Here is a 16,332-nt window from a genome sequence, read left to right as displayed (position 1 = left end):
ACTTTGATTTCTTTAATGTCCATTTTTATGTGATCTGTGCACCCTATTTCTGAAATATTTAGAGGAAAGCAATCTCTGTATTCATTCAGAAGACTCAGTAACTCTTGTTGGTAATCAATGTCGAGATCCGAGCCAATTTCAACTTCGCTGAAACTTATAGGAACTTTAATGTTGTTAATATTTTCCTTTTTTGCTGGTTTCGAGCTCAATTCAGAAATTTCAGTATTTAAACATAGTTCAACTTCTGCTGTCCCAACGCACTGATCATTTTGGAGCTAAACACTTCTGTCAACAACGTTAATCATTGGTATACAAGTTTAGCCATTTTTTTTTTATTTCTAATAAACCGCCGATACCTTCGGAAGGTTTTTCTATCATAATTAACCCATTATCTACAAAATCTGTTTGAGAGCTGACAAGATTGATCGTATTTTCCTCTAATTCCTTAGCTTTAAGGTAGACTCGATTTACTTTTTCATCGATTTGGTGGTTACTAAATACTTCATCTTCCCGATGTCCGAAGTGAAATCTTTTTCCTATTCTGGCGTAAGCGATATGAGGGAGATCAGGCTATGTCCGTCCGATGACTAGATCAACTGGCTGTGCATTATCAGGAACAAGATATATATTTATGTCTTGGCCTTTTACATTATCAACTTCAGTATCGGCTTTAATCATTTCTATAGAGGTCACTGCAGTCACCCTTTGATTTCCAAAACCATACAATTCATTCACAGCAGGTTTGGGTTTCACTTTAAGTTTCTCAGCAACCTGAAGTCCTAAAGAGACAACAAGAGCTCCCCCTATCAATTAAAGCCTGTACTTCTTCATAATTATTCAGCTTTGGTTTCTTTAAATACGAATTGCTCTCTTCTGAATTTTCGCCAACTTGCTCAACAGAATATTTTTTATCACTTGAATGATTATTTTCAGCTTTAATAACACAGTTTTTAGCATTATGACCTGTCTTACATTTTCGGCATGTTACTACTAGACTAGAAGTGATACACGCTAATGTGGCAATCAAAATCGTAAAAACAACCTTGTATTTAGCGTAAGTAGAATGAAACACTCAATCGATTTCGAGGGTAGCTAAAGGTCAGTCCTCATCAGGAGAAAGAAATACCTGGAAAGAAGAAAATAAAGGGGAAGGAGTCTCAGAAACATGTGCTCTTTATCAGCACTGCACGTGGTTATAACTGGATTTTTAATCAGAGTTGCACTGGCCGCCTACTTTTACTGAGCCAGGCTATCTGATCAAGCATAAAGGACAAGAAAAATTAGCGAAGTTAAAAATAGCGAGCGAGGGGCAAATGCACCTTCACGCTCAAAATCTGAACTTCAAATAATGGAAAGCAACGAATTTTTATACCCTCTGGTAGTACCAAACGCGAGGAGGTAACGCCATCTATCGACAAAAATAACTGAATTAAGATAGTAGAATTTTAAAAGCATTAGGAAGGACTGGATTGGACTTCAAATCATTAACTAAATCTGCTAAATCTTTGTGAATATGAAAAGCCTCAAGAAAATCCAATTCACCTATGGAAGAAGCCTTTTGGATAATTTTTGCAAACCCAAAGTCAAAATTATGGTTAAATGTCTAACCATGATACGCTATTGAAGACTTGTTAATTTCGCCTTTTCTGACATAAGATTCATGTTTCTTGATACGAAACTTCAACGCTCTTTTTGTTTGGCCAATATATCTTAAACCACACTGACACGATATACTATAAAGTCCCCAAGAATTCAAGACAGAAACGCAATCTTTTAGAATCGAAGGGTGAATTTTATTAATAGGGGAGAAACCGACTTGAAAATTGAATTTCTGGAGAATCCGTGCAATTTTATAGTTAACAGAAGGATAAAATGGAAGCACGACAAGGTCATTGATATTATTTCTAACAGTGGAATGTCTTCTTTGATGGGAATCTCCCGTGATTATTGATAAAGCCGTTAAAAAATTAAATTTTCAGATAACAAAAGGATAAAATGGAAGCACGACAAGGTCATTGATATTATTTCTAACAGTGGAATGTCTTCTTTGATGGGAATCTGGATATTTAATTTTTTAACGGCTTTATCAATAATCACGGGAGATTCTGTGATTATTGATAGCGATTTACTCAGCTATATCATACGACAATAAGCCAAGCAAATGAGTAACCCATTTATTTTCTGGTATTTTAACTTGTTTGGCCAAACGCTCAAACATAATTAAATCTAAACTTATATCATTTTCGTCGGGTTTAAATTTTTGCATCAAACGGTGTAGCTGTAACTTTGGATTCATGTGCGTACCAGTAGCATTTTGATTGGTGCCAAAATTTGTAGATCTACTCTCTGCTTCAGTACGTAATTTTTGCAGTTCATAATTCAATTTTTGCAGTTCAAATTCCATTTCATACTTTCATTTTCGTTCCTCATATTCTTCTTTTCGCCTACGTACTTCATCTTGACGTTTTCTTTTTTCAATTTCTTCTTTTCATTTTCTTTCATTTATTATAATGTTCAACCATTCCTTGGCGCATTCTTCATCGCACTCTTTGCTAGCCAAAATTATCTTTTTCAAATCGCTCATTTTATGTATCTCATTTACATCTTCTCCCAGTTCTTCAGCTAATATTCCTAAATCGCATTTCTTTGCCTTACTGAAAATAGACATTTTCGTACTTATTAAAATGCATATGTATATATGCTATTAACTTTCAATTCAATAACTTAGTAGAACACAGTTATTAGTATTTTGTAAGTTTGTTTGACGTTCTGAATATATTTCAAAATTTAAATAAATGAAAAAATTAAATTATTTTTCTAAAATAATCAAAAAATAACAAAATTAAATTTTATAATAAATATATGACATCAATAAATGCACCGACCTTGAAATTCAAATTCTTCGTATCTTATTTATGTGTAGCAAATCATTGTAGCTTTTAGGTTTAGATTTCAGAATTATCTTGCTTCTGATATCTGCTAGCTTCCTTTTGTAATTAAATTAATCACTCATAATACGATTTTATAAGGCAAACAAACATTTATTTAAAGATAAATCGTACTCGTTACTTAATAACCTATACGTAAGGTATTCGAAAATGCACATAACATAACAAACGTTCTTACTGCATCGTACCGATATACATTTTAATCACACTTTATCTGAATATTTAATCTTGCATTTAAGCAAGAAGAAAGAAGATGAGGACTTCGGCAAACGCCGTTTTCTCCAGTCCGTGAATATTTAAAAGAAATTAAATCAAATGACATCCAGAAGTTAGCTGTTGCCATTTCTCAGTAAATATTCTGTCTAATATCAATAAATAATTTACATTGGTGCTTACAGTTCCTCCTGATATAAATCTGTAGCTTGGAAGCTTGTGACGAACATCGCATAAACGACTAATAATTCTTTTAGCTGGTTACCACAAGCTGATCAATGAGTTAAGTATAAATCTTTTGCTTAGTATTCGATGAAATTCGAATATTTCAACGAATGTTTTGCATAATATATCTATACAGGAAATATCAAGTTATTGTAATAGGGGTGGTAAGTCATGTAGATCGCATTTTCATTGTTTTTAACTGTTTCGTTTCTAATGAAAACATTACATTATTTATTCAAGTATAAACCCAGGTCAAAGTATCAATGTTCGGCAAATTTATCGCTTAGCACTCGTGAGAATTTCTCAGAAATGCTCATTTTCGTATAAAAGTGCCATTCAGTGCAAAATATCAACATTTAACATCCCTGAATAAAGACACATAACGTTGAATAAGCATAAGCTTACCTGATATCTCCTGTAACGATATATTCCTTATTAACATATATTACTTTCTTCAGCTCTTGAAAGGATGGTTAGTGCTGAATGTAAACTACTACAGCAGCAGCGATGATGAGTACCAAAGTCTCGACCAGGTTCTAGCCCAGGGGTTCTCAACCTATTTGCTCCTAAAAGCACATTATAGAATATCTATTGGACAGGTGCGTAGCTAGAGGGGGGGCATCTGTCCCAGAGCGCAGAATCCAAGGGGCGCCAAACTGATGTTACATTTTAAAATTAAATGTTTTCCATCCTTGGCAAGCAGTAGGGGGCGCGAAGTCTTCAGTTGTCCCTGGGCGCTGAAAACCCTAGCTACGACCTTGTTGTTGGATGGAGGGCACCATTTACGTTTTCAAGGTAAATTTATAGTTGGATAGAGTTAAAAAAATAAAAACAATTAAAAAATTATCATATTTCGCTTTGTGCTGGTATCTATGTTGGACGAAATTTCTTTTTCATTAAAAATTAGAAAACGTTCACCTAGAATTTTTATTGAAAACTGAAACAATTTTAGGACGCCATGGTGCCCGCGGGCGTAGGGTTGGCAACCCCTGCTTTAGCCTATGACGGAAGTTATGAAAACTTAAAACTTGCATCCAATAAACTAAATTTTGTTCGAGATGCAGAATAAATAAAGTCTTGGATACAATTTGTAGACAGGATCGCAGATTTTAGTATCAGAGTCCAAACTTTTGTTCTTTGTATGTCAAAAACTAAATTATAGATTTTCATTGTTGGCATCATCGGTGCGACTATGCTGTAAGTTTCACTTCCGCCACGAATAAACAATCCGCGCCAACATGTCGCAAGATTTGACAGTGTTAAATAATTTAATGAGCATTGGGCTTTCTGAACAGAAAGCAAAGGAAACTGCGAAGAATGAGAAACTCTGTAAGGAATTGATTCATGTCATTGAATTGGTAATAAGCAGATGCTGTCTGTTTTTTTAACAGAAACGTTTTGTTACAAACCTTATTCAACAAATGCATTTAAAATATTAAAGTCCACCACACCAATTACATTCACTATGTATTTATAAATATATGCATGTCTTTTCTCTTAGGCAAACAAATCCTCAGCAAATGGAATAGCTAAAGCTACTGGAAATTTATTATACCATATAGTATCTAAAGTGAAACCTCAAATCCAATCTAAGGTGGAATTACTAGTTCAGTATGTCGCAGAAAATAAAATAGATTCTGAAATAAAACTCAATGGTGAGTGGTATAATCCTTTCTCATATCCTCAGACATATTCTGTTCGTTATTAGTGAATTAACATTATCAACAACAATTTATTAGGAGGAGTTGTAACTCATGAGCAACTTTTAAAATACCGAATAACTATTTTATACATAATTTTGGTGGAATATTTGTAACATATTTTAATTACTTGTTAATTATTTCAAAGAGTTAATTGTAGACTCTTATTTTACCTGGATTTATTATATTAAATCTTGATTATCACATTTAATTTATTAAAATTAGTTCGTATATTATATATGGATGGATCTGTATTTTTTTTTTTTTTTTTTTTTTATTTTTTTTATTATTATTATTTTGGAAGAGAAATGTTCATGTGTAGTGGTGTGGTAGCTTATCTCATTTGTATGACAATAGCATCAGATCAAGTCCATGAACTCTACTGTGGTAAAGAGGCAAAGACTGTGCCTGTCATTTACTTAGGGCTTGAATACTCTGTAGATGGCTTCAGGAATTTGCCTAAACTCATCCGAATTTTGAGGGAGAATCTCTTGGATGTTCGATCAGAAGATACTTTCCTCTAACTCTTCCATCTGTTTCTCAAAAGGCTTTCAGCTCAGCAGTAGTTTAAATGCACTCATGTCTCTATACCATTACAAGATATTATACCATTACAAGCAGCATGCCAGCTCTAGAATTCCAACTGGAGCCGAAAGCTATGGTAGCTGGCTCTAGGACCACCATACCAGTAAGGCAACCAAATCATTAATAATAGAAGTTAAATTAGAAATTGATTTGAAGCACTCTGTTGTTTATTTCAAGTTTATGATCATTGAGAAAGTGAATAGGTTGTAGAAAAGAACTGTGTGGGTAACCCACACAATATGTTTTGTATTGCCCAATTATATATTAATTCAATTAGAGAAAAAGGATATTAATTTATTCTAAAAAACAGTAATTTTGGACTATGTTTGAATCTGTCAGAACAAGGCAACAGTAACTTGTTATAATAATAAATTTATTTACATTTAAAATGAAAACAAATTTATAAAATTTTTATATTGTCATATGTGAAGTTAAACTATTTTTTGGTTGATCTTTACATTGTGTTAACTTCGCGATTTTTTGGCGACCAACTCTCCTACAGCAACCCTCTATTTTTTTTTTCCCGCCACCAAAGACATGTTTCTTTTCTTTTTAATCTACTGAACACTTCTTCCAACAATCTACTAGCCGAATTACACTTATGCTAGAAATTTTATCTAACAAAACTGCTTAATCATGACAAATATTCACTGCAAAATTGGGAAAAAGTGCACAATACCATACTCTTTACGCGTTTTTCAAAATAACACATACACATAAACCATGTACACATTGACTTATTTTTACTTAAAAAAACATCCCAGAATTATACAAAAATGGCATTGCGCACACTCTTCACTATATCCATGTACACTCCTTTTTTCTCATAAATTAGAAAAATTTCACGAAAATGCATGACAATTTTCTGAATCTTTAAACCCGTTAAAAAGAACATATATGAAATTACCTAATAACAAAAAAGTATATACCCTTTCCAAATATGAATATTTCCATGTATAAAATAAATAAAATATCCAAAAACTTTTATCTATTATATTATAAACGTCACCAACGAATTCATACCGCAAACATTACAAATACTTAGTGTCAAATATTTAAATTATTTCCATGCACGTTTACTTCAACTAAAAGGTATACCAAATTCCTACAAACATAAAATTCACAAAATAACTATCATTTAATTAAAATATAATTAAATTCAAAAACACTACTTAAAATATAAATAAGCACATACATTAAATTAATAAAAATTAGCTTACAATCCTAATTACTTTAAACTAAATCATTGCTAATAACAATTTTCCCAATAATACCAAATTACTTTACTTCCACCTTACATTTAGAACAATGCATAAAAATAATATCCTCAAATAATTAAAAATACTAACTTACCTAATCTTCAGAATCTTGATTACGTATCCGATAAACTTTTCTTATTTCTGTTTCAGGATCTTTAAAATCATACTTATAGTTCACAGCAAGGTACCAGGTAAAATAAATAATGAAACATCTTTACTTCTATCTCGCACAACCTTAAAGAAACACTTATTACTACCCCTTTCAATCCCACTAAATACCCATTTCAAATTCACTTTAGTTAGGGCCATGGGATCCAAAAATTACCGAACACTGTTTCACACAACACAGAATAAAGCCAAATACAAAATTTCCAGATTTTTTCCCGATTTCCCCCCTTTTCCGATTAAAGAACCGTAATTCGTCCATTAATATCACAAGACATATCCCATGATCTCTCATTTCCCTCACACAAAATAATGCGTAATCGGAACTGATTACTGCTCACATTATTACCAAAGTCCCAGGTAGTAACCTTTATCGCCTCCAAAATGTCGCCAAACTACCAGTTACCATATTCTAAAGATGAGCCTATTTTTTCTTAAAAAAATTAAGATGTAAATATCAGCTGTATGCTAGTTAACATAAAATTTTATGTGTTTAACCATGCATAATAAAACAATTTTAGACTAATCTTTGGAATATGGTAACAGGTAGTTTGGCGACATTTTGGTAAGGCGATAAAGGTACTAGCTAGGACTTTAGCAGTGTACATGGATAAAGTCAAGAGTGTGCATAATGCCATTTTTGTGCAATTCTGGGATGTTTTTTTAAGTGAAAATAGGTCGACGTGTACATGGATACAGTGTATGTGCAATTCTTAAAAACGCGGCAAGCAGTTCGCGATTCTGCACTTTCTCCCAATTTTGTACCTTATCTTTGTCATGATTAAGCACTTTTGTTCCATAAAAGTTCTAGTATAAGCATAATTTGGCTAGCAGATTGTTGGAAAAAAATGTTGAGTTAAAAAAAAAAAAAAAAGTGCCTTTACTTTGTGAAAACAAAATGGCGTCCAAACAAACTAGCAGGTTGGTGTGGCAGGGTTGGTCGCCAAATTTTTGCCAAAAAAATCGCCAAGTTACCATAATCCAAAGATTAACCAAAATGCCTTTACTTCGTGAAAACAAAATGGCATCCAAACAAAAATTTGCAGGTTGCTGTAGCATGGTTGGTCGCCCAATTTTCGCCAAAAAATCACTAAGTTACCATAATCCAAAGATTAACCCAATTTTCTTAACAGATAATAATTTTAGGTTTGAAGCAACTATTGATATCAAAATTTTGGTAATACTAATATTAGGTTAAATTTGAGAATTATGATTATTATTTAAATCTAAGCAGAATTTTCCTATATTTTTCTTTATCGGGAGTAGTACAATGTTCAACAAAAGCAGTGTATTTTTTAACATCTTTGCAGCTTAATGAGCGAGGTAGATTTTTAAAGATTGGTAGTACCGGAAAAGGTTTTATAGATAGAGTTTTAATAAAGCCAATGAGTTTTTAATATATTTTGTTGATACATCAACAGATATGTGATATATATTTCAAGGTACTAGACAATTACATTTTCCTGTTGACCATTTCGACAAATAAAAAAAAAAACTGTCATCAAACAGTACGAATTTCAACTACCAATGAATAAGGATGATATTGCAATGCATTCATAAAGATTTTTTCCCTTGGTTTTATGTAATCTGATTTAATCCTGGATAATCTAATTAATTTAAAGATGGACATACATTAACTGCTATAATGTCCTTAATGTGCATCTGTAATTAAATAAATGATATTGCACTTATGAAATCAAAGCATAATGTTCTTTTAAACTAAACCTTTTTATTACACATATTTTTTTAAGTATTTTATAGCATAATTCTATAAGAGTTTTATCATTCAAGCTCAAGCTCACAAGTAAAAAAATAAGTTAAAATAAAATTATGAATGTAAAAAATTATAAATGCATTTTTTAAATGAAATCTGTAGGATATAAAAACTATACATTGATATTTCTCTCTTTTTTCTCCCTTGCATTTTGGGAAAAAAAAAAAAAAAATTGGGGACTGATCTTCTAGAGAATAACAAACGTTTTCAAATCCATGGGATGCCATTTAAATTTGCATTTAAACAAATTTATATGGAATCATGTTCACAATGAAGAAAACTTTTAAATCCATAAAGAACTTTTGGTTGCTGGAATAACTCGTACAAGTTTTAGTAAACATGTTTGTCGATTAATATCATGGCTAAAATTTATATTTATTTTTTTTTTATATGTTGTATCTGAAACATGGGTAAATATTGAATATATATGTAACTAAAGAAGAGTGATATTTTCTTTATAATATCAGCTGGAATAATTAGTGCATATTTGACAATATCTCTGCTAAATTTTGTGATCAACAAGAAAATACTTCAGTACATATTATTATAATAATTAGTGAACGGACATTTTCCAAAATCTTTTATTTCAAGAATGTTAGCTTTTATAGTATACTAATTTAATGTTGTTAACATAAGAAGTAGCTGGTATTAGTAGTATTAGTAGAACACTAAATATTGTATCTAAGGTATTTTGAAGTAACATATTTTTAAACAAAACAGTGAGGTAGAATTGAAAATTAATTCAGAATGTAATCTAAAATCATGCTTTTTTAAATCTAAACTTAAAATTAAGTGTAAAAGCTTGAAATGTATTAATGTTTCAAAAGTAAAAAATATCGTCAGAAACAGGTGATACTGAAGAATATCATCAAAGCCCAAATATATGTGTTTGGCAATATTATTTATTTACTTAATTAATGAGTAAACAATTATTATTTGTAATTTCATCCTTATTTATTACTAATATACTTTAGACATATAAGTGTCTTGAATTTTCCTAGAAAACATTTTTAGAAGTCACAAATTGTTTTTGCCAAGTAAACTATATTGATATGAAATATGTTTCATGAGTATTATAAAACTAAAATTGTAGTGTAAGTGTAAAATATGTGTATTACATTTGCATTTATATTTTTCTGCATGCATCTGTTATGATCTTGATAATTATATTCATGGGTATTAACATATTTATTCAGTATATTATTCTTCAATAAAAATAAAAAATTCCAAATATAATCAGCTCTCAAAATGCTCTGAAACTGACATTCCATGTTATAAGTGGTACACAGTTATAAATATATGTTTTTTTTTATCCTCCTTGAACAGCATGACCACCTTTATCAGGTCATTAAGTTCTGTCTCTCTTTGGTTATATATTAGTTTATAATTTAAAATGTTTTGCTTTCTTTCTTTAATGATATAAATATTGTCTTAATGAATGAAAGTTTATGAAAACAGGTACTAAAATAAGTAATTTTACAAATTTGTGGTTTTAAATGCAATTTTGATATAGGTCTTCATGAGCAGATCTAAAACTTGTGTCACTCAGAGGGTTAAAGTAACAGTTTTGTAAATGTTGTATGAACTACAGAATTAAATGAAGATTCAAGCATTTGCAAGTCTGATAAACATATTTAATTACATCAGTTTATTGTGTAAATAAGATACAGTCAAAAGTCCTTAATCCGGACTCGTCGGGACTTCGGCGATTCCGGATTATAGATCATCAGTTTAAATCTGGTAGGATGGCATGCAGAAATTACAAAATTAAAAATATGAAACTGTAATTTATGAAATAAAGAACAATTATGATCTAAAGGGTATCAAAATTTACAAAAAGAAAAAGCTTAATATTTATTTGTTTACTTTATTAAACATTTCTTTCAATGTAAGTTGCTTCGTTTCATGTGATAATACTTTCTCTTTAATTCTATTAAACAGACATAATTTCTTGTTTAGTTACAAAGTTCCGCTGTTCAAGTCCTATAATTTGCTGTGTTGAGAATACCGACTAATTTGTCAATCGAAATGTTTTCGTTTTCAATAACCTCTGGGTCACTTTCTTCACTTATCGGAAGCGAATTATAATGACGAGGAACTTGATTTAAATCATATCAAAGACGCCAATACTACACTTAGTAAGGAATATAAGCCAAATAAAATAAAAACATCTGCCCTGAAGATAAGGATAGTGCTGACAGATCAACTTCCAATCCGCGGCGTGAAATTGATAAACAGATTTCGGATTTCAAAACATACTCTCGCTTTGTAGATACAAATTACATATTAGTAAATATATATCGGAAATTCTATTTGACATAATCGAAAGTTCAAGCTTACTTTTATGAAATTGCTCTAACAGTCTGCAAAAAATAATAAGCCGGATCCAATTCGAAGATTAAGGAACAACGCAATCTGCAACATTAACTGAATTAGATAATTTTAGCTTAGCTTATACCTCCATTACACATTAAACGCGCATGCGCACAAACATATTCGCAGCCGTAAAGGTCTTACGCGCACTCTTAAACGCCTGTGCGCATGCGTGAACGCGACGCATGCGCAGAAAGTTTGTAGCTTTGGGGTCCGGATTATAGATCATTCCGGATTATGGGTGTCCGAATTAACGACTTTTGACTGTAATTCTATTATTACAATGTTTCAATGAAATGTAGATGCTTGACAGTAGCATTGTTAAGACAGCTGTGTGTCAAAAATAAACATAATATCAAAAAACATGTGTAAGGCAAAAGAAAAGAGTAGGTGAGATGACCCTTCCTAATTTATGTAGATTCGTTTTTAAAATATGGTTTAAGGATCGTGTTACATGTAGAAAACATGTTTAAAATTAATGCTGTACATAAATTTAGTTTTCAGTGATTGCTTGAATTGTATTATGACTTTAAGTACTTAAATATTCAAATATAGTATCAGTAATTAAATTGCAGATTTACATTAAATTAAGAAAATTACTTTTCATGTAAATTTTGAAGAATTTATAGCCCACCAGTGGCCAAGTGGTAAAAAAGCTGCTGAACACCAGTAATTTGGTTCAGGGTTCAAGTCCTGGCAAACAGGCTAGCTGCATGGGCATTTTTATCATTTTCCCCATGTGTAATGTAAATATGAACCAGTTTTCTTTAAAAAATCCTCCATGAGGCATTCCTTCTTTTCCATGTGATGGAGTATGTAATAAATTAAAAAAAAAAAAAAAAAAAAAAAACTTGAATGTTTAATGTGAATTAAAACCTTAATAGTTATTAAAACAAAGTGTTCTTTGCTTTTTCAAATAATTTTTATTTCACACTCAGAAGTTCTTGTAAGTATCTCCTATTGTATGTCGAAATGAATCTATATGTTTACGGTGTGAATTAATATTTTAATCAGTGCATATGTTTTCTTTAATAAAAATTATTTTTCTGCCCATACAGCTGCAATAACATACTTAATGAATCATGCAGATGAAAACATAAACATCGAAGAATTTGAAAAAAATTGTGGAGTTGGAGTTACTGTGTCTCCTGAAGAAATTGAAAAAGTAGTTGAAAAAGTCATTGCTTCTCACAAGGCAGAATTGGTAGAAAAACGATACTCATTTAATACAGGATTGTTAATGGGTAAGATATATATTAAATAAATACTTCACACTAGAAGAGAAACATATAATAATAATGTAAAATGTAAAATAAAACAAAATAGCAACCTTAGTTTTGAATAAATTTTTAGGTGATTAAACAAAAGTGTCTCTTCTTCAGAAAAAGTTTTTACTTTTTAAATTTTATTTGATGTTTCTAAGTTTAGTTTTAAATACTTTTTCAGTGTAAAAATCTTTTGTAGCAAAGAAAGTAAATGATTTTCAAACTTATGATTAAAATTTAAATTATTTTGGTATCATTAAATTGCACAATGGGAAAGATATTTAAAATCATGATATTATTTCAATTTTTGCTATTAAAATAGTATTTGCCAAAAAATAGAGCATCTTTATTTTTTTTAACTGTATATTTTTATTTACTTAGATATGCTTTTGTAAAGAGAGAATGTAAATGTTTGCACAAAATGTGACTTGAAATAATAATGCCAACCCCTAATGATGCATTGCCATTTGAAACTATGATTACATAATATTTAAGAAAATTGTTAACAGAATTTAATAAAACTATTTTATTACAACCATAATAATGTAATGAAAAGTATAGTTAATCTAGTAATTAAAATTTGGGTTTGCAGTATGTTCTTAACTTGGCATCAAGGTTGGCTGTGCTAATTTCATGGTAGGCTGTACTAATGGTTTCATCATGGTTGGCTGTGCTAATGGTATTTAACACTAAAACGTAACTTCATTTTAGTGTTATTTGAACTAAGTTTGTGCGTAATTTCTTTAACTGAAAGAATTTAATTGCAGACTCTTTATCATTTAGCAAATGGCAGATTGTAAAATTCAACTCAGTTCCTTTCTGAGAAAATCAGAAAGCATTCAAAATCTCACAAGAAAAGTATATCTGAATTAAAAAAATAATAATAATAATAAGTTACATTGTTTGGTACAATTGCTGTGGTATTATTAGTGCACTTGTCTATATTTTGGCTACTGCCCCACAAACGAAAGAGTACATTTGTTTTAATGCGCTTTCTTTCTGAGTATTGTGATTTTCATATAGTTACACAATATAGATTTTTAATGATGTATCTCTTTCTTTAATTTATCATTAAATTTTACTGTTAAGTAAAAATTGTTCTTATTTTTCGCAATTTTGTATTATAGCGGAAGCACGTAAAGAACTTCCATTTGCTGATGGAAAATATATAAAGAATGAAGTTGAGCTTCAAATTTTAGATATTCTGGGCCCTAAAACTACAGAAGATAATATTAAACCAACTAAAGCCAAGGTAAATGTTGTAAATTTACATGCATAAATTAATAAACTAGTCATTCTCAATATCAAACTCTCAACCTGCTGTGTAAGAATTTTTAATCTTTTATATGTATTAATGAAAGTAAAATTTTATTATCTGGCAGAAAGTGCCAGATTAAAAGGAATAGAAATAACATATATCAAAATTTAAGCAATGTTATTTTTTCAAATTTTTGTTCATCAAAAGCTGAAAAAGTGCAACATTGTTTATATGAATTAGAATTACTCCAGTATTGACAGAAAGTTTTATTGTAAAAATAATGAAATAATGTTGTTCAAATGGCCATACACTTGCAGCTTAATGAACTCATTGGGAATGACCAAACCATCAGTTATTTAACTGTTTCATCAGAGAGAATGTTTTCCAGGGTTATGCCACAATGGGAGGGGGATGACTCGATTACATCTGTAAGAAAAAGGGAGCTCTATCCTAATTTTGATAAAGAGGTCAGATCTGAGGATCTTTCACTCTTCTTTCCTTACCACCAAACCTCTTGAGAAGACTTTTTGGTTGCCAGTATTAAGTATCTCCATAACACATAATGTTCACACTTTTAAACATCCAAGCCTACTGTGGAATTTGAAATCATGCCCAACGATTAACTGCTATACAGATCAGGACAGCCTTGTAATATAAATAATAAAATGATCTGTAAAGAATTAATGTTGCTGAATCTGCTGTTCTTCTAGTAATTTAAAATTTTATATGTTGATTGTGTGTAGTTTTTCATAATGGCAGAATATTTGAATTGCAAAATATTTCATTGACATTTAAAATGTGTGAATTTTTTTGACATATCCTTGCCCTTTAAATATTAGTTATATTAAACTGATGCTTTCAGTGTCTAATGCGAATGAAATTAGTATTACTGCAATTTTAGTTTGAAACTGTGATATATTTTGAATATATAGTTTGAAACAGTGATGTATTTTTAATAAATGTATTCTTTACAGTTTTATGGTGTGTTAATTTATTGAAATTGTACATATTAGTTTATCAACAGCATAAATTTATCAAGTTGCAAATCAAACAAACATATGAAAATAAATATATATCTATATTTGTCTATGTGTCTCTCTCTGTATAAAATTAATAATTAAAGGGAAATACTTTTATTCTTAATTTCTATAATTCTTCTATATTCTATAATTCTTATAATTCAAATTAAATCAAGAAAGCTAATAAAGTAAAAAAAATTACAATTTGAAGTCTAAATACATTCCAATTTGTAAATTTTAAGTAATATTAAAAATTGTTTAACTTTAAAATGTGTAAGAAAATTTTTTTGAAGTATTAAAGTTAAATTGGCATGGAAAAATTGCTTTATCAGCAATGGCCAATAATAGTGGATATGCATAAAATTGTGAGAAAAAATTTTATTGGTAATTAAAGCCATATAAATAAAATTACTTAAAAATGAACAACTGAAAGGAAACCGAAATAATAGTGATTCTTCAGGAGGGAATTAGCTTATTTCATTCTCCTCCCAATCATTCAGACATAGTGTTTCGTCTTTGCTATGCATATGCAAATTGAAAGTAAAAATGAAATTAAATGTAAATACTTAATTCCCCAAATTTAGCATACTCATATGCATATCAAGAATTCCCCCACGTGATGTAAATGAAACTACGATTATTAATTTATTTGGAATGAAAAGTTTTATTTAAGTGCCAAAATACTTTTAGAACAAAACGTAAGTATCCAATGAATCAGATGAGTAAAACATGTGAAAATTTAATAGGAGTATTCTCCATTAATTATAATTAAGTTTAATTAAATCACTGCAGCCTAAAGCACAGGATTCTTAATTGTCCTTACTTACATTTGATTATTTATTAATATATATATAGGATTTTATCTGCATCTTTCATTAATTCATTTTTTTCATGAACTACAGACAAAAGAGAAAAAAGAAACTATTTCTTCTGCAGCTGAGAAAGAAACTGACCAGAAAGGTATGCAGATGTTTAACTTTTCTGTGCATTTACATAATTTTTTTATTTATTTATTTTTAATTATACAGAGTTAAAATTATTTTTAGTATAAAAATAGAATTCACTCATCTAAAGATAATAGTGAGTAGTTGGATTGGTAGTGAGATAAATGTCATCCTTCTTAAAGTACAAAAATTTATATCAACTTGAGGTCTTTCATATCAAGCTTAAGAAGACCTTATCAGAGTTGCCAACTCTCCCGATTTAGGCGGGAGACTCCCGATTTTCAACCGCTCTCCCACCAACCCGATTTACAATATATTTCTCCCGACTTTTTCTTATTCTTAATATTTCTCACGATTTTTATGGAACATAGCTTAATACTTCATTATATGAACAAAACAAAAAAAGTGATTTTGGACGTCTGAAAGCAATTGAATTTTCTCTAGATTATATCTAAAACAAAAGCTTGTGAATCAGATGAGAATTTCTGCTTTGTGAGTGAGAGCATACGTATCCAGAAACGTCGTTCTCCAGTTCTCCAATGGGCATCGAGCTCCACTGCGTGTCATCTGGCATATATTAGCCAATGAGCACAAAGCAAACTCA

At 30.2% G+C, this 16,332-nt stretch overlaps 1 protein-coding gene across 2 annotated transcripts in view; it reads left to right on the top strand.

Moving 5' to 3' along the window:
• Positions 1-4,580: 4,580 nt before the first annotated feature.
• Positions 4,581-16,332, top strand: part of GlnRS (Glutaminyl-tRNA synthetase) — a 60,235-nt gene continuing 48,483 nt past the window's right edge. The window contains exons 1-5 of one of the 2 annotated variants that reach the window (XM_085819178.1): positions 4,581-4,715; positions 4,888-5,041; positions 12,301-12,486; positions 13,635-13,759; positions 15,687-15,744. In XM_085819178.1, the coding sequence (XP_085675304.1) occupies positions 4,704-4,715; positions 4,888-5,041; positions 12,301-12,486; positions 13,635-13,759; positions 15,687-15,744 (535 nt within the window). In that variant the 5' untranslated portion in view covers positions 4,581-4,703. Of the gene's footprint in view, positions 4,745-4,887; positions 5,042-12,300; positions 12,487-13,634; positions 13,760-15,686; positions 15,745-16,332 lie in introns of both variants that reach the window. The other variant, XM_085819177.1, reaches the window with a different exon arrangement.

This window comes from Stegodyphus dumicola, chromosome 6, assembly GCF_044657685.1.
Source record: "Stegodyphus dumicola isolate Sdum_Otavi_A_Nest chromosome 6, ASM4465768v1".
Lineage (NCBI taxonomy): Eukaryota > Metazoa > Arthropoda > Arachnida > Araneae > Eresidae > Stegodyphus > Stegodyphus dumicola.
The sequence above is the reverse complement of the archived record's forward strand: the minus strand, read 5'-3'. Positions and strand labels throughout refer to the sequence as shown.